This window comes from Suillus plorans, assembly GCF_016647745.1.
Source record: "Suillus plorans strain S12 chromosome Unknown HD556scaffold_3, whole genome shotgun sequence".
Classification (NCBI taxonomy): domain Eukaryota; kingdom Fungi; phylum Basidiomycota; class Agaricomycetes; order Boletales; family Suillaceae; genus Suillus; species Suillus plorans.
The window spans coordinates 1,112,399-1,137,121 of NW_024537387.1; the positions used below are offsets into that span (position 1 = coordinate 1,112,399).

A 24,723-nucleotide genomic window follows, 5' to 3' on the forward strand; every position below is an offset into this window, starting at 1 on the left:
CACCTTGTACTCCTCAAGTGTCTCTTTATATGGCAGAAGTCCAACGGGTCACGGCTGTCGGCCGTTGTCGTTCTGAGCTTTCGTCACTCGTGGCAATGCAAAGGGCTCTGACGTAGTTGCTGTCCAACAAAATGGTACAAATACAAAAGGTAGTGTTGGAGACAAGAAAATTTCTTCAAGAGACTTTTGCCAGTTATCCGTCGTTCATGTTGGAATATAAGGAGGCACCGCTGTCCCTTGGCGAGCGCTACTAGTGTCAGCGATTCGGCTCATCATAAAGCGTCCAAACCAGATGCCTATAGAAACAAGGTAAGCGTGCGAAGGTATACAAGGGATCTGTAAGAGCGGAGCGTAAGATTATGTCAGCAGATAAATGTGTGAGTTCGGAAGTATGCGCTCTCCCGGAGGCTGGAAGTTCGGAACAGCTACAGTATCTCCAGTGTCTTGGTATCCATCATGTAGCTAATAGAAGCCATATCTTTAATCTGTGCAATGATATCATGATTCGATACGATTCTCTTGAATTCTCTGAGTCCGTCGCCCTGTCGCCTTAACAAAAATGCTGTCCAAGGCAAACTATCAAATGTAATGTTTGCGAGTGAGAATTCGAATCTTGTTTCGTGCAACAGGTGAATCGTACAATAGAGATGACACGGACCTACGGTACTTCTACGGTATTGACCTGGACGTCCATATGACAACGGAAATTATGTCTTTGACTTGTGCAATGATGTCATGGTTCGATGCAATCCTCTGGTATTCTCTGACGTGCTGTTGCGCTAGCAAAAATGGACCGAAAGGCTGTCCAAAGCGATCTATCAATCGCAAAGCTGGTGAACGAGGTTCCTCTTCTATAGGCGAACTGCTGTGTGACCTATTGGAGTCGTCAATCAGCTGGGACCCGGGCTCGGTCCAATCTTATCATCTGCGAAGTTAGACTGCTATGCAGAGTCAGGCACCTCGGGGAGATACAGATCACATGGATGGACAAACAAGAACATTTATTGAATGGAATTTGGCGTGATCAGCAGGTCGTGAGGTTCATCTGCCTTGATTTCATATGTGAGGCAGTCTCCTGGGCTAGATCGCACCTCCATCTGACTTCTGTGACAAGAAATGAAATGCAAGTCTGCAAGTTCCCGAAGCGGGGAGTTCTCAGCTGTTCAACCTGGTTAAAAATTTTAATGTCAGATCTGCAGGCATAGTTTGTCGCAGCGAAGAGATCTGGGTGCGGATATGGGCTGGAAGACAGTTATTAATATTGAACTCGGATGACCTCTTGCAGGAGCCGCCAGAGCGCGTTCTGCTTCTTCTTAGGATAAATTGTAGAAAGGGGGTAGTTCAGTCCAAACTGCTCTTCGAATAGCATCTTTCGCTTCAGATGGACAGACATACTGCTGACGCAGATCTGGAGAATAAGATAGGCATTGGGTAATGCATAGAGTGTGACACGAATTTATGGTGACCTGAATATGCGGAATGAACACTGCTCGTACATTCAAATAAGTCCCGGCAAATCGGAACAAGTTGACAACCTTGCATTTACTGTGTCTCCTGAGGGTGAGCAACCAACTTCGTTCCAGACACCTGTCCCAATCTTAACCTTTCCAGTCCTCCAATAATACCTTCAAGCCCGTTTGGGAGGACTTCATATTTGTTCGGCTACATAAATATGAGACAAAAATCCAAAACAATGGTCGCAGAACAAACCTGTATGGTACCGTCTGAAAGCCACTTCTCCAGCCTAGCCCAAGAGTTGCGGCACAGCTCCTCATTTTCGGGGGCATGTGGGTTTCCGAATGCCTGGACAATCTTGCGCCCCTTGCCTTCATCTTCTTTGACTTTCGCATAAAGGGTTAGTACGAGCGTGCCATTGTCTGCAAGCAATTCCCATCCAACGGACTGTGTTTCTGGCAACGAGATGGTGTCATAAACGAGTTTGATAGGATCGTCAGTAACTTCGCTGATGGCCGCCAGTAGTTGTTTTCCAGAAAGGCTGCGATCAAAGAAATGTGTTGCGCCGTAGCCCTTGACAAGCTCTTCGTTGCTTGCAGAGGCTGTAGTGATGATAGGATAGAATCCGGACAGACGAGCGAGTTGGATGGCTGCAATACTGTCAGGATGCAATTGAAGAAGAATTAAGTCTCAATTCGCTTACTGTATGAACCCACAGAGGAAGAACCACCGAGGATGACAATTGGTTTCTTTGATTCATGACCACTGACATTTTTCGTCCAAGGAGGGGTTATACCGGCTCCATAATGTTTTCCATACAAGCCCACCAGCGCAGTATCTAAACCCACAGGAACAGTGGCTGCGCTATCGAAGGACTCGCTTGCGGGAATCTGGAACGAGATGTAGTTGGCGATGTGATCAACAGACGTTCTCATAACTTACCTTTGCTGTAAAGCTCGCAGCGGTCAAAGTATACTGCTGAAATGCAGTAAAGTCATTAGTGAACTTGCCATGCGCCACTCTATAAACCACGGTTGAGCCTATGCAGACATGGGCAAAGAATTGTCTAACACTCTATCGCCTTCGCGGAAATTCTCGACACCTTCCCCTAGTTCCTCGACAGTCCCGGCAATATCCGTTCCCAGGACGGCAGGGTATTGGATCGCAACCACCTCTGCGTCCTTGATCTTGTAGTCAACTGGGTTCAGAGCTGCAGATTGAATCTTGATCAGGAGCTGCCCGACCCCAGGACTGGGGATGCTGCGGGAGCTAAGCTCAAAGTTGCCCTGCTTTTGGGGAAGAACAAGAGCTTTCTGTTGCAGAGACATGGAAAATAGATGTGGAGGGTAGAATGCTTGGAGGCCTTCCAACCTTGCTATCTATATAATAAATTGAAACTTGATGAGCAAGAAACCGCAAACGGGCATTTGAAATGGCGAATGTTAGTAACGATGACGTCCGGTCGTACATCAGCTTAATAACAAGCTCCAGAGACTGCAGACTTGACAGTGCCCTGTACGATAACGTCATATGCACAGGTAATGTGCATGAGATGTGACGCCAGAAATGGTAGGAGCCTCGCTGACATATACGGTCTCTTCGAGGACTAGTACGCTGGAATCCCACTCCAGTCAGTCACTGGGCAACAGTGACCCGGGAGTCGAAGAGGCATGTAGCACACGGTTGAATAAAATAAAGATAGTACGCACAAGTGGCCCAATTTCAAAGTTCATCATCATATATTGTACAGTCCATATTGCAAATGTACGAAGTTCGTCTGCTAGCCCAGTGAGCTCACCGCCAGCAAACAACTCGGAGAGATCGATTTCGTCCAAATTTTGTCATGTCCTCAGGTCTATGTGGTGTCTGAAGGCGGGTAGTTCGAATGAGACAACAAAAATACCAAGATCTCACTGATTCAACGAGTCGCGAGGAGTTTTGGTGGCTTTCTAGCAAGTCGATAACTTCTTTTTGCGAATGTATTTGGTGTCGGTTTATGTAATTTGAGCTTTACGTGCCCACTGTCAACATCCACGCCGCTTCACGCTTGCCTTCATACCTTGGAACAAGAGCTCTCTTCTCTATTATTTTATAGGTGTGTCCCCATCCAGGCAGTACTGCCCAGACAAGGAAGATAATCCTCCCTGCATACGATGCGGTCACAGGATGAAAGTCATTCGCCATATTTCCTTCATAGACTGTCCCAGTCACGATATTCTGATCGTTACCGGTCGAGTCGTCGCTCATCAGAACGCAACCGAAATACAACATCGACGCTGTCGACGAATACATTGTAAAGCGTATACCTATCCCAGTCTGCGACTTTGTTTCCGATACCCGTCTCATCGTTGACCGTTTCTTCGACGTCAACAAGCCTGGTGTTCAGGTCGATGAGCTCAAAGGTGGTGTTCTATCCTCACAGACTTCCTACGGGCTAAGGCAAGAAGTCAAGATTCATCTAAGGATTACAACGAAAGACGCTCGGGGCCGGAACCGCGCAAGCCCATTTTCAGCAGGATCGACTCTGCACATCGGGAACAATCACTTGCAGTTTGCAGTTCCGGGAGGGTTGATTGGTATTCGGACCAAGATTGATCCTATGCTGTGCAGAGCGGATTGTCTCGTTGGTCAAGTGCTGGGTGCGATTGGGAAGCTCCCGAACTTAAGGTCTGTATTGATGAGTATCCTCGTTTTGGATATGTGATTGCGTTTTAAAGAGAATCTAGAGCTTGAAATATATTCGTTCCTTCTTCACCATTTGCTGGGCGTTCGTAGAGAGAAGAAGAAATAAGGTCTCGAAACTCACCAAGAACGAGCTCCTGCTGATTAACATGGGTTCGACATCGACTGGGCGGGTATTAAGCGTGAGAGGGGATCTTGCGAAGGTTCAACTGACTTCACCCGCATGTACTGAGGTCGGAGAGAAGGTCGCACTTTCGAGACGTATTGAGAAGCATTGGCGGTTTGTAGGCAAGTATTTCGACTCAATAGACTGATTCGCTACCTACTTGGAGCATGTATCATTTCTGCAGCACGCAAATGCAAGTGTTGTTCGTTTCAGTTGTACACATGTTTATTGGGAAGAGTCACTTTCCTGATCAGTGAAAGCTTGTTGGCAACGACAAAAATTTGTCTCCGTTTTATGTACTGGAAGGATGAGTTGGGAAAGATCTTCGTAAAGCACAAGGAAACGGACGGAATATATTACTGATGATCATGAGTATACGTATAAGCGCACAGAACTATGAGAATGACAAAGGAGATCTTTAAGAGAGGAAAAACAAACAGGGTAGATTAATGATGACCGTCAGTATATTCATAAGAGGAACAGCATATAGAGAGCCAAAAACGAGTCCAGCGCCCAGCGTGTTTGATTATGACATGAGGATTGGTGTTCGGGCTTGTGTCAGTGACGATGGAAGGTGGGATGGAAGTGGAGACAGTAGCCTGTGCTTGCGAAGACTGGGGTTGAGATACCCCATTAGAGTGTTGTGCGGTATTGCTATTGGGAGGACGTGAGGTGCTTGCGGCAGGGTTCCCAGGTCTCAATGGAATTATTTTCATCCGTTTTTCTCTTGCTGATGCATTCCTCTGTGTTGTATGAGATGTGGTTTGAATATTCGAGAAGGAAAAGGACGACATACACGTTTGCCCTTAGCATACGGAACATCGACGACCGCTGAGGGACGCTCACGGAACTCAAAATCTTCATCGCTTGGTTTGCCCAAGAGTCGGTTTCGAACCCAGTAGAAAGGGTGGGGTGGCGAAGACGTATCGTGGGTGTCGGGGTGGAATAAAGAGGAAAACTGATTACGAAGGGTGCTTAAATGCGATGCCCATGATCGAGGGTGTCGTGCAGAAACCTGGAGACGTTCAAAACAGTACTGAATTAGACATTAATGACGTACGTGAGCCCGACCTGGTAAGTCGTCAAAAAAATCATGGGGCACCCGAGGGACGATGATTGGCCGACGGACTGAACGTCGTGACTACATATGTTTGAATGAGATCTGATTTAACAAAGTATCACGTACAGTGAGGACCGGCTTGTCCAACAAAAGTTCACTAAGGCCAGCTTCTTTTAGTATCCCAGAAACATCCCATGTATACGCATTTTTGTCGAAGCAGCCAGTGGCTAGTAGCTTTCCATCTGCCGAAAATGACACAGAAGTCAAACAAGATGGATGGAGGGGCGAACCGATGAGCTGGTTGTTGTCAAGGTTCCATAATCGCACTGTGTTATCCCAGGATGCGCTTGCGAGGATGCGGCCATTTAGAGATATTGCAATGGATCGCACAATCCAAGTGTGTCCTTTCAGCACGGCGATTTGTGTCCAGGTTGAAGCCCAGGGAAAACTGGACATGGCCAAAACGGTTGAGATCAAGTGGAATATTGTTTAGACATATAATTTATGCTATAATATTGTGTAATCTTCAACGACACGATCGTCTACACATCGCATCGTAAAAACATTACATCGTTGTCGATTTGATGCGCACACTGCGGCCATTGCGTTGTCGATCGCACTAAAGTTTGTCAAGCGCTCGCACGACGCACGTGCACCGCATGCACTTCTGCTATGCAATTCATCGACTACTTCACATCGTGCTGCATCACATACATCGCACAACGGCTAGCTATAGTACGTACTCTTTTGTTTGCGCAGAGTTTGTGACATCATTCACCCCAAAGTTATAATTCATTGGGGCAACCCTATTTTTCCTACTTCTCCTCATAACATCATCTTCCCGCCAAGTCATCATCCTCCTACTGTCGCCAACTTCCTCAGCAGATTGTATGAATCTTCGATTTAAGTATGTTATCACTGTATGTATCATAACAAAGGTTGTATGCTCAGTAAGTGGAACTCTTCTTTATGTTGTCCAGTCTAATGACTCCGAGACTGTTCCAAGTTCGAACTTGAAGCTGGTACCTGTACCGACAACCACTACCGTCCTCGATACCATATCCTTTCATTCTACTGACACTTCTGTCCACAGTCTTATGATAGGGAGGCTAGAGAACTCGTAAGTACAGCCTTGCTACTCATATTATCAAGTCGCTGAGACTTCTTAGGAAAAAGCAGGGCGCTGGACGAAGAACAGCGCCTGCTCGCTCGTCTAACTCCTCTACTGTCTACATCATTCCTGCCATCGCCTGCTGGTCGCTTCCAAATTACCTGTGCTCGCCTGTCTCACTCCACATCGCTCCTGTTCTTTTGCTATTGCCTGCCGGTTTCCTCCCGATTGTCTCCCTCCTCGCCTGTCCACGTCGCTCCTGTTCTTTTGCTGCCGTCGAGGTTGCCTGCTTTACACTGTCGTGCTAGTTCTATCACCATCATCCTATATCGTGTTTTCTGGTCGTAGGTCGAAGCATTTGTATTAGTAGATTATAGCATATTTCACCCGAATACAACCGATTTTGTCGTACCAGTGGAACTCGATTGAAATATGCTGAAATATGATATCAATATTCTTAACATATCCTACAACATTCGAGAAGATTGCAACAGATGCGAAATATTCTATTTGTCTCCACAGCGAGTCTCCTATAGTGAAATATGGTGCTTCTAAATTCGTCATATTCCGCTTGATCTCAACCGTTTTGGCCATGTCCAGTTTTCCCTGGGGTTGAAGTATCCCATGTCGTAATTAACTGATCATATGACCCAGATATAAGTGTTTTTCCATCCGGGGTCCAAGCCAGGGTGCACAACACCCAAGAAGCTGTTCCAAGAGTAACGACAAGTTCACCTGTCTTGGCATCCCAGATTTTGATGGAATTCTGTTTGGATCCACCAGTTGCAAACATGGTCATGTCTTGCGAGTAGACGACTGCCCACACGAATCCGTGCCCTGTCTTGATTGGTGCGGGGTTTGCATTTCCACTCTCTACGTCCCATTGTCTTGCAGTCCCATCTTTAGATCCGCTCAAGACTCGCTGACCATCTCCACTCCAGCAGACAGAACTCACTCCCTTTGTATGCCCAATCCATTTCACGACAACTTTGCTTGTGTCCATGTCCCACAACCTCACTTCACCATCCATACTCCCGCTGACTACTTTCTTCCCGTCCGGAGACAACGCTACGATCCACACTGGACTGTCACCGTCCCGCCAGTCATCTCCAATCTGTTTCCCACTCTTCAAGTTCCATACCCGCAGCGAGCCGTCCCGTGAACAAGTCATTATCTGTTGTCCGCCTCGTAGATGTATGGCACCATAGACAGATCGGATGTGTCCCTCAAATTTCTGGCGAGGCATTATCCTCGAGGCCTCCTCCCTTACAACGATGGGTGGAGACATCTAGGTAGAACTCCGTTTCAGCTTTCATTTGACAAAGTCTAAAATCATTACTTACAACTATATGTCCCTCAGCAGGTCACGACGTGTTGACACCAAGACACAATGAGCGTTAAGTCAAAAGTGCACCGGAAGTTTGAGTTGGCACGTCCTCGTGTTCCCTTCACAGCTTCTAGCACGCTGTGCAACTGAAGCGCCCAAGCTTCAAGGTTCAATTCTGATCAACTTCACTATCCTGACTCCCGGTCCCGAGTACACCATACACCAAATTGGGCCCCACTACCCTTTGCCATGTCTTGCAGATGATCCTGTCCTCACGTATTCTTTGATTTACAGTTTGCACCGCACTCAATATATGTATGAATTACATGTGGGCATCGTTCACATCTGATTGTCAGAGTCGGGCAGACTCTATAGAATACAAGTGATTGCCGCTGCGCGGCTTGTTTTTTTCAAAGGGATTTCTGTGCAAGTGTGCTTATACACCAATATAAACGTTCTGTTCACCTTTGGACATTGCACCTGCTGTTACCTTTTCCTCTTATTCTCTTAGAAACAGCATTCGAATGTCTCACCGACGTCATACTCCTGAAAGTGCGGTGTATAGCTGTCCGTGTGCAAACGAATCTGTGCACAAGTCAAGCACGGCTTTCTCAAGCATCCGCGTCAGCCCTTGACAGGCTTTGAGTCGCATAAGCAGGTCGCAGGAGAAACTGTTCGCAATTTATTGAACGCGTTGGATTGAAAGAAAATGTGATGGGAATCTGCCTAGTTAGAATAGAAATGAGCGAATCGATTGCGATGCTGTGGAGCTCAGGAGAGACGTATTGTGCACAACTGCAAAAGGAGGGAGATAAGCGAAGAACGCACACAAATGCAAGACCACCGACCGCACACGGATAGTGAGCGCTTGAGCGATTGGGAATGCATGTGGAGCCGGAGCACGCTTATGGGCTAGACGCGAATTGCTTACGCGGGATCAAACGTTCCGTCCCTACATAAATCAGATGTGTGTGTTCTGGTATATGATTAGTAGATACTGTCAGACAAAGACCGACGCATATTTCGTACACATGATGTCGAACAAGTTGATAGCCCTGCATTTACTGTGTTTGCTGAGGGTGAGCAACCAACTTCGTTCCAGACACCTGTCCCAATTTCATCCTTTCCAGTCCTCCAATAATACCTTCAAGTCCGTTCGGGAGGACTTCATACTTGTTCGGCTACATCGTTTGTGAGTCATAAATCCAAAACAGTAGTCGCAGAACAAACCTTTATAGTACCGTCTGAAAGCCACTCTTCGACCCTAGCCCAGGAGCTGCTGCACAACTCCTCATTTTCGGGGGTATGTGGGTATGATAAGGTCGTAACGACCCTGCGCCCCTTGCCTTCATCTTCCTTGACTGATGCAGGGAGGGTTAATACGAGAGTGCCATTGTCTGCAAGCAATTCCCATGCAACAGACTGTGTTTCTGGCAACGAGATGGCATCATAAACAAGTTTGATAGGGTCGTCAGTAACTTCGCTGATGGCCGCCAGTAGTTGTTTTCCGGAAAGGTTGCGATCAAAGAAATGAGTTGCGCCGTAGCCCTTGACAAGCTCTTCATTGCTCGGAGAGGCTGTAGTGATGATGGGATAAAATCCCGACAGACGAGCGAGTTGGATAGCTGTAATACTGTCAGGATGCAGTTGAAGAAGTAGGTCTCACTTCGCTTACTGTATGCACCCACAGAGGAAGAACCGCCAAGGATAACAATTGGTTTCTTTGATTCGTGATCACCAGCGCCTTCCTCCCAGGGAGGTGTTATACTAGCTCCCAATTGATCTCCGTACAAGCCCACAACAGCAGTATCTAATCCCAGAGGAACAGTAGCTGCGCTATCGAAGGACTCGCTTGCAGGAATCTGGAATGAGATGTAACTGACGACGTGGTTGATGAACCTTTCTCACAACTAACCTTTGCTGTAAAGCTCGCAACGGTCAAAGCATACTGCTGAAATGCAGTGAAGTCATTAGTGAACTTGCCGTGCGCCAATCTGTAAATCAAGGTTGAGCCTATACAGACAGCAAACCAAGGAAAAGAGTTGTCTAACACTCTATCGCCCCTGCGGAAATTGTGGACACCTTCCCCTAGTTCCTCGACAATGCCAGCAATATCCATTCCCAGAACGACAGGGTAATGAGGCACATAATCTGTGTTCCTGATCTTGTAGTCAAATGGGTTCAGAGCTGCAGATTGTATCTTGACCAGAAGCTCCCCGGCCCCAGGACTGGGGATACTGCGGGAGCTGAGCTCAAAGTTGCCCTGCTTACGTGGAAGAACAAGAGCTTTCTGTTGTGGAGACATGTGAAAGTGATGTGGAGGGTAAAAAGGGTTGGACGCGTTCCAACCTTGCTACCCGGCTATATAATATGAAACTTGATGAGCAAGAATATATTCACGCAGACAGGCAGTTGAAATGGCGAATGTTAGTAAGGATCATCTACATCAGCTTAATAACAAGCTCTGCACGATAACACAATATGCACTGGTATCATGATGTGCATGAGATGTGATAACGCCAGAAATGGTACTAGGAGCCTCGCTACTAGTAGTGCCGCAGGCACGGTGCACTATGCACTATACAGTCTCTTCGAGGACGAGTAGTACGCTGTAATCCCACAGTCAGTCCCTGGCCAACAGTAGAGTGTCGGAGAGGGCATGTAGCGTATGGTTGACATATGGTACACAAATAAAATAAGGATAGTACGCACCAGCAGCCTAAATTAAAGTTCATCATGATATTATGCAGTCTGTATTGCAGATCTATGAAGGTTCGTTTCCTAGTCTGAGCTCAGCAGACAACTTGGAGAGATCGATTTCGTCATATCCTCAGGTCTCCGAGTCTGAAGGCGAGTAGTTCGAATGAATCGACAGAAATTGTTACTGGTCGATGTGAGTTGCAAGGAGTGTGCAGGGAGTTTTGGCAGCTTCCTAGCAAGTCGTTAACTTCTTTGTGCGGTTTGTTCTTACTACTTCACGAAGTTCCATGCATGTGTTTGGTGTTGGTTTGGTACGTGGAACCTTTATGTAAAACTCTTGCCAACCACAAGCCGAGCGTCCACGTCACTTGGCCCTTGCCTTTATACTTTGGAACTTCCAATAAGGGCTCTCTTTGCGACATTGCCCAGTACACACTTGTAATTGGGACGTATTGTACAATTAATTTACTGTGTTTCCTGAGGGTGAGCAACCAACTTCGTTCCAGACACCTGTCCCAATTTCATCCTTTCCAGTCCTCCAATAATACCTTCGAGCCCATTCGGGAGGACCTCATACTTGTTCGGCTACATCATTTGTGAGTCATAAATCCAAGACAATACTCACAGAACAGACCTGTATAGTACCGTCCGAAAGCCACTTTTCGACCCTAGCCCAGGAGCTGCTGCACAGCTCCTCATTTTCGGGGATATGTGGGTCTGCGAAGGTCGGAACGACCCTGCGCCCCTTGCCTTCATCTTCCTTGACTGATGCAGGAAGGGTTAATACGAGAGTGCCATTGTCTGCAAGCAATTCCCATGCAACAGACTGTGTTTCTGGCAACGAGATGGCATCATAAACAAGTTTGATAGGTTGGTCAGTAACTTCGTTGATGGCCGCCAGCAGTTGTTTTCCGGAAAGGTTGCGATCAAAGAAATGAGTTGCGCCGTAGCCCTTGACAAGCTCTTCATTGCTCGGAGAGGCTGTAGTGATGATGGGATAAAATCCCGACAGACGAGCGAGTTGGATAGCTGCAATGCCGTCAGGATGCAGTTGAAGAAATAAGTCCCACTTCGCTTACTGTATGACCCCACAGAGGAAGAACCGCCAAGGATGACAATTGGTTTCTTTGATTCGTGACCGTCGCCACTTTCTGCCCAAGGAGGTGTTATCCCAGCTCCCAATTGGTCTCCGTACAAGCCCACAACTGCAGTTTCTAATCCCAGAGGAACAGTAGCTGCGCTATCGAAGGACTCGTTTGCAGGAATCTGGAATGAGTTGTAGCGACGATGTGGTCGATGAACCTTTCTCACAACTAACCTTTGCTGTAAAGCTCGCAGCAGTCAAAGCATACTGCTGAAATGCAGTAAAGTCATTAGTGAACTTGCCGTGCGCCAATCTGTAAATCAAGGTTGAGCCTATGCTGACGGTGAACCGAGGAAAAGAAATGTCTAACACTCTATCGCCTTTGCGGAAATTGTGGACACCTTCCCCTAGTTCCTCGACAACGCCAGCAATATCCGTTCCCAGAACAGCAGGGTAATGAGTCACGTAATCTGTGTTCGTGATCTTGTAGTCAACTGGATTCAGAGCTGCAGATTGAATTTTGACCAGGAGCTGCCCGGCCCCAGGACTGGGGATGCTGCGAGAGCTAAGCTCAAAGTTGCCCTGCTTGTGAGGAACGACAAGAGCTTTCTGTTGCGGAGACATGCGAAATATATGTGGAGGGTAAAACGGTTGGACGTGTTCCAACCTTGCTACCTATATAATAAACTGAAACTTGATGAGCAAGAATATATCATGGATTATTCATGCAGACGGGCATTCGAAATGGCGAATGTTAGTAACTTAGTAAGGATCATCTACATCAGCTTAATAACAAGCTCTGCATGATAACGCCATATGCACTGGTAATATGCACGAGATGCGATGCCAGAAATGGCAGGAGCCTTGCTAGCGTAGTCTCTTCAAGGCCGAGTAGCACGCTGGAACTTCACTCCAGTCAGTCCCTGGGCAACAGCCTGAGTGGAGTTGAAGACTCGACGAAAAGGCATGCAGCGTACGGTTGGCATTTGGTACACAGATAAAATAAAGATAGTACGCACAAGCGGCCCAATTTAAGTCCATCAGTCTGTATTGCATATCTATGAAGTTCATCTCCTAGCCTGAGCTCATCGTGCCAGCAGACAACTTGAAGAGATCGTCATTCTCAGGTGAGTTTGTGGCTTCCGAGTCCGAAGGCGGGTAGTCTGAATGAGACAACAAAAATATCATGTTGATGTGAGTTGCGAGGAGTGTACAAGGAGTTTTGGCAGCTTCCTAATAGCAACTTCAAGTTGTGCAAGTCCGAGTCGCTGACTTCTTTGTACGATTTGTTCTTATGTCATGCCCGGCAGCCTGGAACCTTTACAAGTCATCAGCAAAAGTGCCCAAACCTAACGAGGCCTTGGAAGGCCTAATAAGACCATACACGACCTTGCGAATATGGGAAGGCCTGCGATACCTTGCGAGGAAATAGCCCCGTCTTGGATGGCCTTCTGAGAGCGCGTCTAGGATGGCCTTTCGAGGGTGTGCTAGGTAGGTTGACCTTGCGAGGCTGCTGAGGCTTGCAAGGGAATACTAGGTCTTATTAGATCACTCGAGACTGCTGAGGCTTGCAAGGGAATACTAGGTCTTACTAGATCACTCGAGACTTGTGTACATTAGAAGGCCCCAAGAGGCATTGCATTAGCATAACACTGGTAGCTAAAATACATCAGTTGCACGAAGTCCATATAGCAAAGTCCAAAGCGGGCATTAAGTCTATGTCAGCAGAAGCAGTAATGCGAGAAACGGAGAACGAAAGTGCAATGAGAGAGATGCAGTCCTAATAGCCATTAGCCCTCTTTCGTACGGAGGTTCTTCGAGGAGCGTCAGGATCGGTGATTTTCTTCTTCCCTCTCTTCTTTGAGGGAACGGGAGCCGTTGGAGCTTGCGGGGAGAAGTTGATGTCATTGTCAGTCAGATCTGACAGGGGGGGTGAGGGGCGTCGAGACGGAGATGCTGGCTGAGACTGCTAATCATAATATCACTATAACGACAAAAAATTGGTCTTAGCTGCATACCTGAATCGCATTCGACGACTGCTTGGTCACATGCGCACTTAGTGAATCCTCGTGCTCATCGCAAGCAGCAGGGCGTCGAGGTTTCGGCTTGGGTTTCGGCTTGGGACGTGGAGGCTGATCCTTGTCATCATAGTGGACGGAGGCACTTGCAGGATGCTGAGGCTTGCTTAGCCGAGGTCGGTGTTCCTCTCCATCGGAATCTGTAGCTCCACGGGCAGGTTGCGTCGAAGTTGGAGCCTCACCATCATCAGAGGTGGAGTACCGAGGTTTATTGAACTTTGGAGGCAATGGCACGTGGGGGTCAGATCGAGGCCGTTTGGGTTGTGCTGCTATTTCCAGCTCGTCGGCATCATCGTCGAGAGAGTTAGGGCGCTTGGATTTGAGCTTGCGAGGGGGTGGGGTATCTTCGTCGTCGTCTGAAGTAACCTGAGCGTGTAAACTCCGTGCACCTTGATCTGAACACTTACCGTGCGGCACAGCTTCATTCATCATTCGTATATATCATATGTTAGCTGCAGGTTATGTACAACTGAGTCCAGGTGGATGTAGCTAATACGTAGATAGTACGCAGGTGAGAGTGACTCTAAGTTCGAGCCATTGTTGACACCAGTGGTAATTTGAAGGGTCAAATTTCCGACATCGTAGAAGTTGGCTGATATTTGATGGGCTTCGACGTGGCTGAAACCTTAGGTACCCCCAGATTCTCAGCCATCTCTAAGCCGTCGGAATTTTTGGACAACACACAGTCACGGTGCAGCTGGAACCTTTACAACCACAAGCTGAGCATTCACGTCACTTCGCCCCTTGCAAGCCTTTATACGTTGGAACTTTCAACAAGAGCTCTCTTGGCGACATTGCCCAGCACACACTTGTAATTGGGACGTATCGTTACAACTATATATGTTATCGTGTCATTCGAGATGCGCCCGAAATTCGAATCCGATGTAAACAAATTTCAGCATCGCGGAACTATTTGAAAAAAATCAATTTATTGTCGTAAGCCCTATGTCGGACATGGCCCTATATAAAGGCCTACGTGTGTATGTACGCGCTCTGCTATATGAGTAGGTATACCGGTAAACACGTGTTAAGTCGGACAAAGACCAACGCTAGTTTCGTATGTAGGATGCGGAACAACCCTGCATTTACTGTGTTTGCTGAGGGTGAGCAACCAACTTCGTGCCAGACACCTGTCCCAGTTTCATCCTTTCCAGTCCTCCAATAATACCTTCTAGTCCGTTCGGGAGGACTTCATACTTGTTCGGCTACATCATTTGTGAGTCATAAATCTAGAACAATACTCGCAGAACAAACCTTTATAGTACCGTCCGAAAGCCATTGTTCGACCATAGCCCAGGAGCTGCTGCACAGCTCCTCATTTTGAGCGGCATGTGGGCTTGCGAAGGTTTGAATCACCCTGCGCCCCTTGCCTTCATTTTCCTTGACTGATGCAGGAAGGGTTAAGACGAGGGTGCCGTTATCTGCAAGTAATTCCCATGCTACAGACTGTGTTTCTGGCAACGAGATGGCGTCATAAACAAGTTTGACAGGGCCGTCCGTAACTTCGCTTATAGCCGCCAGCAGTTGTGTTCCAGAAAGATTGCGATCAAAGAAATGAGTTGCGCCGGAATCCTTGACAAGCTCTTCATTGCTCGGAGAGGCTGTAGTGATGATAGGATAAAATCCTGACAGACGAGCGAGTTGGATAGCTGCAATGCCGTCAGGATGCAGTTGAAGAAATAAGTCTCACTTCGCTTACTGTATGACCCCACAGAGGAAGAACCCCCGAGGATGACAATAGGCGTCTTTGATTTGTGACCGTCGGCGCTTTTCGTCCAAGGAGGTGTTATCCCAGCTCCCAATTGATCTCCGTACAAGCCCACCAGTGCAGTATCTAATCCAAGAGGAACAGTAGCTGCGCTATCGAAGGATTCGCTTGCAGGAATCTGAAATGAGATGTAGCTGAGTCCTGACGATGTGGTCAACGAACATTCATATAACTTACCTTTGCTGTAAAGCTTGCATCGGTCAAGGTATACTGCTGAAATGCAGCAAAGTCATTGGTGAACTTGCCGTGCGCTAATCTGTAAACTAAGGTTAAGCCTATACAGACAGCGGAAAAGAATTGACTAACACTCTATCGCCTTTGCCGAAATTCTCGACACCTTCCCCTACTTCTTCGACAATCCCAGCAATATCCGTTCCCAGAACGGCAGGGTAATGAGTCACGAATATACCTGCGTCCTTGATCTTGTAGTCGACTGGATTCAGAGCTGCAGATTGAATTTTGACTAGGAGCTGCCCGGCCCCAGGACTGGGGATGCTGCGGGAGCTAAGCTCAAAGCTGCCCTGCTTTTTGGGAAGAACAAGAGCTTTCTGTTGCGAAGACATGTGAAAGAGATGTAGATGGTAGAATGGTTGGAGGCCTTCCAGCCTTGCCACATATATAATACATTGAAACTTTTTGATGAGCGAGAAAGCATCATGGATTTCGATTATTCATGATGATGGGCGTTAGTAAGGAGCGTCTCACTTGTCAGCTTGATATAATAAGCGTTGCCTACTGTATGACAAAGTTTATGTGACACATGGCACAATTTGGAAAGAATAGCACGCTAAAATCCCACCTTGAAGCAGTCCCATGTGCAACAGCTGCTAACTAATTGTGAAAGTCCCGAAGTCAACAAGGCGTGTAGCGTACGATACATAAATACAATAAAGATAGTACAAGATATTATTACCCTCTGCTGGCCCGAAGTCCATATTGTGCAGTCCGTATAGCAGTCCTAGGAAGTTCGCCTGCTACCTCATCACCAGACAACTCGGAGAGATCGCTTTCATCAAATCCTATCTCCGTGGTATCTGAAGGCGGGTAGTCCGAATGAGACAACAACCGATGTTTCACGTGAGTTGCAGGGGGAGTGCAAGGAAATTGCGCCGCTTTAAGCCCCCGCGGTACAGGAGTGGTGATGCATACCTCGGGGATGTAACGGCCTTTCAGGGGTGGAATTCGAATCGTAAGTTTCGAGTTGCCATGCGTTATCTTCGGGGCGGATGGTACACTGGTGTCCATGTCTTCTTGGTGTTTGCTCTTGGACTTCCGAGGACGAACAGACGGCAAGGCTTTGGGTTTCCGCTTTGTTAGCTTTTCAGAGCTCTGATTTTCTCTCTTGGCTGTCTTCTTCTTCGGAAGACCTGCTTCTTCTGAGCCTTCTAAGTGAGTGGCATCCTCTTCCCGTTTCCGCTTCCTCTCTAATGCAGCTTCTTTTTCGGCAGCCTCTTTTACGATTTCTTCCTCCAAGAGCTCCGCGAAACTTTGAGCATCTCCCTGTAACCACACGTCGAAGACGCCTTCCCATTCCCGCGTCGGCCCCGGAAAATCAAAGTTCAAATAGATAGACTTGAAGGGAGAGTCACCTGTTGATGTAGCTGGCCCCTTGCCAGGAGAGGGTGCTGGTGTTGCGAGACCTGTAGATGCAGCCGTAGAATCCCTCGACGCAGTGTGTCCTCTGGCGCGTACCGCCTTCGAGAATTCGCGAACCATGCGTTTGGTGCCTGGAACTTTTAAACTTGTGCCAACCACAAGCAAAGTATCCACACCACTCCGCCCCTTGCCTTTGGAACATCCAACAAGATCTCTTCTCGCGACTTCGCCCACCCCTTCGCCATCTTTATGCAGCTCGTTATAAAGGACCACACTGGGTCGCAATTTTCCCACACCTCGGGCTCGCTTTCCGATAAGTTGACGCGTCTCCTCCATTTGGGTGCACTCGGGGCAAGTTGGGGGTGTTCCTAATGTCAGGGAAGGCACGTAATTCTCAAGTGGAAACGTATGCATGCATGTTTGGCAATGCAGCGTCTGCAGTGTTCCATGTAGAGGAATGCAACGAGGGACTTCAACAGCAGGAGACATGTACCTTGATCCCGGTGTCGTCGATGAGCCATCTCGCGAAGAAGGAGCGCCAGTAGATATCGCAAGTTGATCAGCGATGGGAGGACCAGTCGATTTTGGCTTAGATTTCGGCCTTGCTCGTCTCTTATCAAACTCTGGGACACCAAAGGAAAGACCAGATTTCAGCTCGATAGCGTCGATGTTCTGGGTGTAGACACGCAGGAGCCTGCCCCTGTCATCAAGCGATCGCAGTACCTGATGAAAAGGCGTGGGGCTGGCTGCTTGCGAGAGCTCGGATAATTGAGCTATCATTTGGCAAAACATTGATGTCGTGTGTTCATTCTATTAAACGTGTGTGAGCCCGTCGCCATCCATGAGCAGTAAGCACGCGTGGTGGTTGAGGCAATAGAGATTTTCCATGCACAATCTAGGAAAATCGAACATGGAAGGACGATGACTCACGTTGAACACTGACGCATCAAACAAGTCTCTTCCGGAAGACAACGCTTCTTTCGGGTTGTCTCGCTTCAACGTTTGAAAGAGACCCGACTCTGAGCGAAAGTCTGGAATTCCGGCAGAAACAGATATACCAGCACCTGGTACATTTTCAGTTGGACTAAGGCGACGGTATCTGAATTTTCCGACGGTTGGAAAACGCACCACACACGACAACCAACCGTTTGGCCTTCAGGATGGCCTTGATAGCTTTTCGCAGGTGCAAGTTTGGGGTTTCTGAAGACACTAGAAAAGATGGTGTTGGAGGAGGAGACGAACCTGCCTTCAATGGAACGAAGACGGTCATAATCCTGTTGCCGATGTGATGGTGAGGAGCAGAGGTGTGATATGTTCGATTGAAAAACGCTAACCAAGGGGGATAAAGTTCCCAAACCAGGTTATCCTTAGACTGGTCCAGCCAAGCGGTGGCGCGGGAACCTGATACGGTTATCGTAATACGGGATGCCAGCCACACAACTTTCCTTCTACTATCATGGGCGACGACAGTGGGCCGTCTGAGAAAAGAACTCTGTGTGTTGCACAATATTGGCGCGGACACGATTCCAATGGTAACAGGATGCCACTTCACTGGGCACTCTTTGCGATCTCCAACGCAAATGCCGATTCAATCAAAGCCAGCAGCTCTGGGAAAGAACATTCAGATCAAGTAGATCACTGGGGGACTTGTTACCAAGCGATTGGCAACATCGACACCCTTACCTACTCTTGCATTGAAGACGAATGTATGGAAATTCTTGCTGAAGGCTATCGTGGTTGTCTGGTGGTCGGAGAGATTGATGTGTTCTCGGAAAAAGAGATAGGCGTGTTGCTTCGACAAGTAACCGTATATCGAGGCAGAGAAAACTGGAACTGTCAGAACTGGGTGCTTGCCGCTCTCGAGAGGCTTAAAGCTTCTAATCATATCGCGAGCAACATATCACGCGATGGCGTTTGCAACGAACTAGAGGATATCCTAAACGATTGGATAGAATGATCGTGATCAATCTCCACCGTTCATACATTGTGGTATGTTTCTCGTGCGCTTTCCAAACTATGCTCAAGATATTTCAAAGGCCATGTTATCGTTGTTTGCTTCGTATAAATTGTATTAGTACATGTGTATTGGCAATTGCTGAACACCTAAAGGCCAGGCAACACGAGGCTGTTTTTGCGCAGATCTTTGTGTAATACCTCTCGGACTAGGCCGAACACGCCTTTGATGCAGCTCCCCTTCGGCTCCTCAAAAACCTCTCGGATACTGTGTCAAGATAACTTGTGCCTGTGTTTGTGCACCCCGGATCTTCCATCGCTAAGTCGAGACTTCTGCAATTTAGTTCGTTATCAGATGGTTTGGTGCCGCATTAATCTGAATCCGTGGGTTGCTTTTCACACATATCATCATCTGCTCACGAAGTCTCTGCTTCTGCACAGACTAGCGCGATCCTGGGCCTTGCAAAGAAGATGAATACTAATGCGGACCTGCAAGCCGTTGGCCCAACTGGTATAGTTGGTCCATGGATTTGGAACTTATACGCGGAATTGCAGCACCTTAAGGCCATCGCAGGCCAGTCTAGGTCATTCACGGTTCCCAAGTTATCAGCTAGTGCATTTGGGCAACAACCTGATGTATCTACCTGACACTCTACTGTGCGGAATGTGGAGCACATGGGTAACGGGACCGCGAGGTTTATCTTCAACGTGTGATCATAGGAAACGGGTCCAGATCATTTATTATTGGCCAACTATGTCATAATGTTTCATCTCCTGGCCACAGATGGGTTCTGAGATAGGTTCTAGGGGAATGACTTAACCGCACTCCACTATGAAACCGGAAGGAGGTAACATTCTCCAACTGGCGCCTGCGTGGTGATCCTTCCTTTCGGTTTCAGACTGTTCGCATTGACACTTGAATCAACCAATCGGAATCTTCGAACGGGTAGTCTTGACTGTTATCTTCTGAAAGACTCCGCCGTGCACGGTTACAAACGGCAACCTGCCGGAAATAAGGCCGAATAAGGTGACTGTGTTGATATAGCATGGTACCGAGTCTGATCAGTACAGGGGTATGGAAAGCTCGGCAAGATCGGTGAACCGACTGTCGAACTTCGCAAGATGGTGAAGGATAGTGATGTTGAAGGGGGTTATCCTCGTGTCAAATGGAACAGAGAAGGTCAAATGTTATATACTACCTCTCCCTCATGGTGGCCACTTTAAAAACGGGACTAACAAGGTAAAGGAGTAGATAGCATAGCATAGAAGAAAGATACAAACACACGCTCGCTAATAAAGACAGCGATGCGATACAACACGCAGAAAATGGTACAAAGAGCAAGAGAAAAAGTACGAAATGCAAGGCCCTTTCAGACTGAATTTCCTACGCGAGGTTGCGTGAGTGGTCCTTAAATAATTAATCCAAAGCGATGACCACGACCTGCACGCATGAATTGAGGTCATAAAGCACGGTATGGGTAGAGGAGAGTGAAAGAAATATGCGTAAAATCTGTTATGATTCCACTGAGACGATCGATGCACATTCCGTCATTGACGAAGATTGTGCAATTTTGCGCAAGATCTACATGCAATAAGAATCAGCGATACCGCACCCGGACGAGTTTACTGATAGGCTAAAATGAACGAGTCTTGCTCACCTGAAGGTAACACTCTGTAGATTGAACGCCATTCAAAGCCCATTTTCCATCAATGATGATGGAAGGCACGCCATTCACACCGCTCGCCCGGGCGGCTTCAATCATTTGATTGACGCAGTTCTTGCAATCAGTATCTTGCAAGAAAGTAGTAGCCTGCAAGGTGCAGCAATTTTATGTCATCGACTGTTGATTAAGTTTGACATTGAAACATACCTCTGCCTTGTTCATTAAGCCAATTTTCTCTGCTGCATCGGCAAGAAACTCGACGTCACTAACGTCCTGGCAGTCGGCGAAAATGGCATCGAATAAAAGATCGTTGAGGTGGCCTTGCATAGCTTGCCCGCCAACTTTATATGCTTTCACAGCCAGTCTGTGGGCGAGAGTAGACCGGGCCACAATTCCGTCTTCCGCACTATTAATTCATTGTATCAGAAAAAACGCTGACCGCATGCTGAAAATGCTCACAGTGGTAGCCCAGCTTTTTGTGCTAATTCCTCCACTACTTTCCACTTGCTTTCCGCTTGCTCTTTACCGAACTTCCGAATGAGGTAATCCCAGCGATTGGGCACTTTTTCACCTTTCGCTTTGGGGACCTCGGGTACGGATGATTGGCAGAGGAGGGTAAATGGCCGGAATTCCACGTCGAAACGTACATCCAAGTCACGACATCCGGCAATAGCGTCTTTGAGGGACTTATTCCCGATGTAGCAAAAGGCGCAGAGCTGGTAAGTGCCGAAGAATGATAAGTCATAGGAAAAATGGAATATACAAGGAGAATAAGAAGGTAGACGTACATAATCCGAGATGAAGATTATTTTAATAGTGCGCTGAGGTTCGGGGGATAGGGTAGAGTCTGAATCGGACATCCTCGTGATATAAGGATTAATGGACCGCTCTAAGACTTGCTATTCGAAGCAGAGAGAATCGGGGACGAGGGCACGGAGGATATGACTGAAATAGTAGATATTGGAGGTGAAAGATATGAGTGTTCCGCCAGCGTCAAATTGTTCGAGTTAAAAGGCAGAAGGAAAGGTGAGTTGGCTGAGAAAGCCGGAGGTCGCGGACGGGACAGATGCTGAAAAGTGAGTAAGCTGAGGAGAGTGCAACCAGCCACATTTCATTGGCGGGAAATCTAATCCATTAGCAATACTAAGCGTGACGCTGATCGGTAAGCAATCAGCCTGTGACATACACGTGATGTTACATAATTTGAAATTCAGCTCTCTCCGCTACCGCCACCGAAGTACCTGGAGCACAGAAACTCTTGAGTCAATTTTGAATGGTTCAAAGTTAATGCTAACTTTGATGCTGACTAGGACTTTCTCAGAAGCGCATGCAATGTCTAAATCTTGACATGCTTTCCCAACCTTCCAAAAGTAAATCCGTGTTACTTTTTATTAGTCATTTAATACTAATAGTTCGCAGCCACCATCAAACAAGGGCAGTGGCACTGTGGGCCCCGTCCGATTTATCAGTTCAAAGGGATAAAAAGCCCAAAAGCAGAAGAAAAAGGCATTCACTCCGGAAATATACGCCGTCTGAAAACCGAGTTGGAACCTTTTATAAGGTGATCCCACTACAGTCAGCATAGGTAAGATTAGCCAAACGTACCGGCGCTCCTCGTCTCGTGCACTTGGCACTCGCTTTAGTATTCTCCTTTTTCAGAAGATAGCACTACACTTATCCCCATTGCTTCCCTATTTAAACGTCCATGAGTAACGTGTTTCACATGTCACGTTTCTTGGCCGCCTCCCCGCGACTTGTCTTCTTCTACCTTTTTTGTTGCCACCAGGGTACCTACTGGCACATACCATTGCCAACGTATTCTGCGTGAGTACTGATGACAATGCGCATGAGCCATTCACCAGGCCAAACTCATGTTGTCAGAGCCTTAATCGCGGCTCAGTGTGGATGAACGGTGGCCGACGGATAGTGCACCCATTGATGGGAGATCCAAGGGATGAGTACCCTCATGCACGACAAACTATCGCTAGGCCACAGTCGGGCCCATTTTCAACGATTCTATAAGCATGGCCGGAATGACTATATCAAACCTGTGACCAACAAACCTCAGTCGTTGCGAATACGTTACTCCTCTCCAACTTACCCATCCTCGTGATCTGGACCGTCGGCAATATTGTGGCCATCACCGGTGGCTTGTCGAACGTCGTGAAGAAACTTCAGGAACTCTCTAGGCTGATTGAACTCTTCGACGGGAGCTCGCACAGCAGAATTGAAGGCCTAGCGGCAAAATTTCATGATCTCAGCGTCTCCGGTCACGCATCTTGCTATTCGGGTTCGTGGTTGTTCTTGAACAAGGTGAGGCATAGATAATGCTAAAGCTGGTAGATACGTACCTCAAAATTATTCAAGTAGTAATAGCATTTCTCCATAGCCCAATCTTCCAAGATACTTCCGGGTTTCCTCAAATAAATCGTATTTGACGTCTTTCTCACTGAACCTCATGCGTGCCGATGTGGCCCAGTCACTTGTCATCTTCAGTGTATGAGTAACGGCAAGTTTTTGCCTATAATCCAACAAGATGAAACGGTGCTCCTCGCGTGCTAGAGGACGATATGCGGTTCCGAACAGGTGCCAGCTGAATGCATACTGGATTGCTGCATGCAACTGCTGGCAGGTACAAGAGGCGGGAATGTCCGAGAAATGACAAGGTTACGAGAACTGACGAGCTCGACTTTCAATGTGGAGATACGAACAGACGTTTTTGGGTGCATTACGATACAGTTCTAGTGGCCCAGTATTTGCGGGGCTTAAACGTAAAACCATTCGGATGTTACTGAGAAGCATCAAATTGTGTAAATATGAAGCCACGGTGTTGGAATTTCGTATCTAATACTATAACCAAATGTAAGATGCTATAGTCAAGAAAGACGTAGCACGAATGAATGTACTTGTGTAAGCTTAGTAACGCACGAGGAGAGTAGAAGTCTAGAAAATTGAGTTCACTATATCACCAGCGATGGCAGCACCTGGATAAGAATGATTAGAAGTATCGAAAACGTAAAAATCAAGTACACGAACCTGCACCGAACCCAAGACCACCAGCAGCTGACTGTGCCATCTGGAAATTATATCGATAAATATTTATAGACAGTTCATGCACGGTAGACCTACCGTAGTGCCAAGATTACCGAAACGACCCTTCTTTGGGGGCTGCTGAGGAACTGGCTGAGCCACTGGAGGATTTCCCGGATAAGGATTATAAGGAGGCCCGGGAGGTCCGGAGGGGGGCGGATAACCTCCGGCCGGAGGTCCAGGAGGATGATAACCACCAGCTGGAGGACCAGGTGGTGGAGGGTACTGCGGCTGCACCACAGGCTGGGATGAAGAATACTGCGGAGGGCCCGGAAGACTTGGAGGCATATACTTGGGCTCCGAAGCCAAACCATACTTTGAATCCAACGATGTCCTTGTCTTTGGAAATTCAGGGAAAGACATCGGTGGAGAAACAGATCGCGGAGCCAGTCTCTCCACATATGTGGCAGGAAATAGGCCCTGCTTCCCCGTCTTGCTTCTGCCTGTCCACCAATCTGCGTTTGTCTCTTTCACAATTTCTATTATATCTCCTGCATTAAATGATAGATCATTGGGATCCTGTCATGGCTTTAGCAAATCTACAACACCTACTAGTAAGTGTAGATGGGATATATTTACCTCGCTTGTCCAATCCCAGATCGCACGAGCTTCTACCTTTGGCGACACATGCAAGCCAATATTATTATTGATCATACTCTGAGCGGGCGCCGAAGATATTGAAAGGCGCTGCGTTTGCTGTGTGATGGCTATCATGGATCCTGCCACCCCAGTGCTAGGAAGCTTGAGTAGAATATCGCGGCCATCCGATGGGGATAATCTGTTATGAGAGATTAACAGCTCGATGTTCTGCCTAGTCTGTGAAACTATGTGATCCAGAAGAATGTGATCAGACATCCTGAGAGTGAAATACTTGGACCACGATGTGGACGTGAAATGATAGACGCTAGCTTGATTTTAGAACCAATTAACATGATTGATCTTGCCTAATCCGGTTGTACAGGGGTGCGTCGGATCCTATGCGGACCTAG

General features: G+C 47.5%; 9 protein-coding genes across 9 annotated transcripts; 1 reads left to right on the forward strand and 8 right to left on the reverse strand.

The window, feature by feature from the left end:
• Nucleotides 1-1,542: 1,542 nt before the first annotated feature.
• Nucleotides 1,543-2,783, reverse strand: HD556DRAFT_1437237 (chaperonin 10-like protein; the record flags this gene model as incomplete). Its single annotated transcript, XM_041305670.1, has 5 exons — nt 1,543-1,662; nt 1,711-2,105; nt 2,159-2,345; nt 2,398-2,476; nt 2,527-2,783. The coding sequence occupies 5 exons, from the start codon at nt 2,781-2,783 to the stop codon at nt 1,543-1,545; spliced, it is 1,038 nt and encodes a 345-aa protein (XP_041166691.1).
• Nucleotides 2,784-8,854: 6,071 nt separating this feature from the next.
• On the reverse strand, nt 8,855-10,248 carry HD556DRAFT_1328404 (chaperonin 10-like protein). Its single transcript, XM_041301610.1, has 5 exons — nt 9,853-10,248; nt 9,717-9,795; nt 9,477-9,663; nt 9,032-9,426; nt 8,855-8,982 (listed from the first exon to the last, which is right to left on the reverse strand). The coding sequence occupies exons 1-5, from the start codon at nt 10,104-10,106 to the stop codon at nt 8,863-8,865; spliced, it is 1,035 nt and encodes a 344-aa protein (XP_041166692.1). The 5' UTR covers nt 10,107-10,248; the 3' UTR covers nt 8,855-8,862.
• A 716-nt stretch (nt 10,249-10,964) lies between these two features.
• Nucleotides 10,965-12,346, reverse strand: HD556DRAFT_1328413 (chaperonin 10-like protein; the record flags this gene model as incomplete). The annotated part of the gene is given in 6 exon segments (XM_041301611.1): nt 10,965-11,086; nt 11,136-11,530; nt 11,581-11,767; nt 11,820-11,898; nt 11,956-12,298; nt 12,309-12,346. 5 exon segments carry the CDS (start codon nt 12,207-12,209, stop codon nt 10,967-10,969), a joined length of 1,035 nt encoding a protein of 344 aa, XP_041166693.1. The 5' UTR covers nt 12,210-12,298; nt 12,309-12,346.
• An 849-nt stretch (nt 12,347-13,195) lies between these two features.
• HD556DRAFT_1328420 (uncharacterized protein) lies at nt 13,196-14,194 on the reverse strand. The gene is made up of 2 exons (XM_041301612.1): nt 13,604-14,194; nt 13,196-13,554 (listed from the first exon to the last, which is right to left on the reverse strand). The coding sequence occupies exons 1-2, from the start codon at nt 14,093-14,095 to the stop codon at nt 13,366-13,368; spliced, it is 681 nt and encodes a 226-aa protein (XP_041166694.1). The 5' UTR covers nt 14,096-14,194; the 3' UTR covers nt 13,196-13,365.
• Nucleotides 14,195-14,573: 379 nt separating this feature from the next.
• HD556DRAFT_1283503 (chaperonin 10-like protein) lies at nt 14,574-16,042 on the reverse strand. Its single transcript, XM_041299312.1, has 5 exons — nt 15,738-16,042; nt 15,609-15,687; nt 15,363-15,549; nt 14,918-15,312; nt 14,574-14,868 (listed from the first exon to the last, which is right to left on the reverse strand). Exons 1-5 carry the CDS (start codon nt 15,992-15,994, stop codon nt 14,749-14,751), a joined length of 1,038 nt encoding a protein of 345 aa, XP_041166695.1. The 5' UTR covers nt 15,995-16,042; the 3' UTR covers nt 14,574-14,748.
• A 113-nt stretch (nt 16,043-16,155) lies between these two features.
• On the reverse strand, nt 16,156-18,366 carry HD556DRAFT_1328425 (DHS-like NAD/FAD-binding domain-containing protein). The gene is made up of 3 exons (XM_041301613.1): nt 18,156-18,366; nt 17,958-18,091; nt 16,156-17,837 (listed from the first exon to the last, which is right to left on the reverse strand). The coding sequence occupies exons 1-3, from the start codon at nt 18,295-18,297 to the stop codon at nt 16,341-16,343; spliced, it is 1,773 nt and encodes a 590-aa protein (XP_041166696.1). The 5' UTR covers nt 18,298-18,366; the 3' UTR covers nt 16,156-16,340.
• A 47-nt stretch (nt 18,367-18,413) lies between these two features.
• Nucleotides 18,414-19,191, forward strand: HD556DRAFT_503128 (uncharacterized protein). Its single transcript, XM_041310797.1, has 2 exons — nt 18,414-19,016; nt 19,064-19,191. Exon 1 carries the CDS (start codon nt 18,484-18,486, stop codon nt 18,982-18,984), a length of 501 nt encoding a protein of 166 aa, XP_041166697.1. The 5' UTR covers nt 18,414-18,483; the 3' UTR covers nt 18,985-19,016; nt 19,064-19,191.
• Nucleotides 19,192-20,614: 1,423 nt separating this feature from the next.
• HD556DRAFT_1226214 (thioredoxin-like protein) lies at nt 20,615-21,504 on the reverse strand (the record flags this gene model as incomplete). Its single annotated transcript, XM_041297069.1, has 4 exons — nt 20,615-20,791; nt 20,852-21,050; nt 21,104-21,360; nt 21,433-21,504. The coding sequence occupies 4 exons, from the start codon at nt 21,502-21,504 to the stop codon at nt 20,615-20,617; spliced, it is 705 nt and encodes a 234-aa protein (XP_041166698.1).
• A 2,009-nt stretch (nt 21,505-23,513) lies between these two features.
• On the reverse strand, nt 23,514-24,713 carry HD556DRAFT_503164 (SH3-domain-containing protein). Its single transcript, XM_041310798.1, has 4 exons — nt 24,314-24,713; nt 23,774-24,253; nt 23,681-23,720; nt 23,514-23,628 (listed from the first exon to the last, which is right to left on the reverse strand). The coding sequence occupies exons 1-4, from the start codon at nt 24,587-24,589 to the stop codon at nt 23,588-23,590; spliced, it is 837 nt and encodes a 278-aa protein (XP_041166699.1). The 5' UTR covers nt 24,590-24,713; the 3' UTR covers nt 23,514-23,587.
• Between the last annotated feature and the right edge of the window lie 10 nt (nt 24,714-24,723).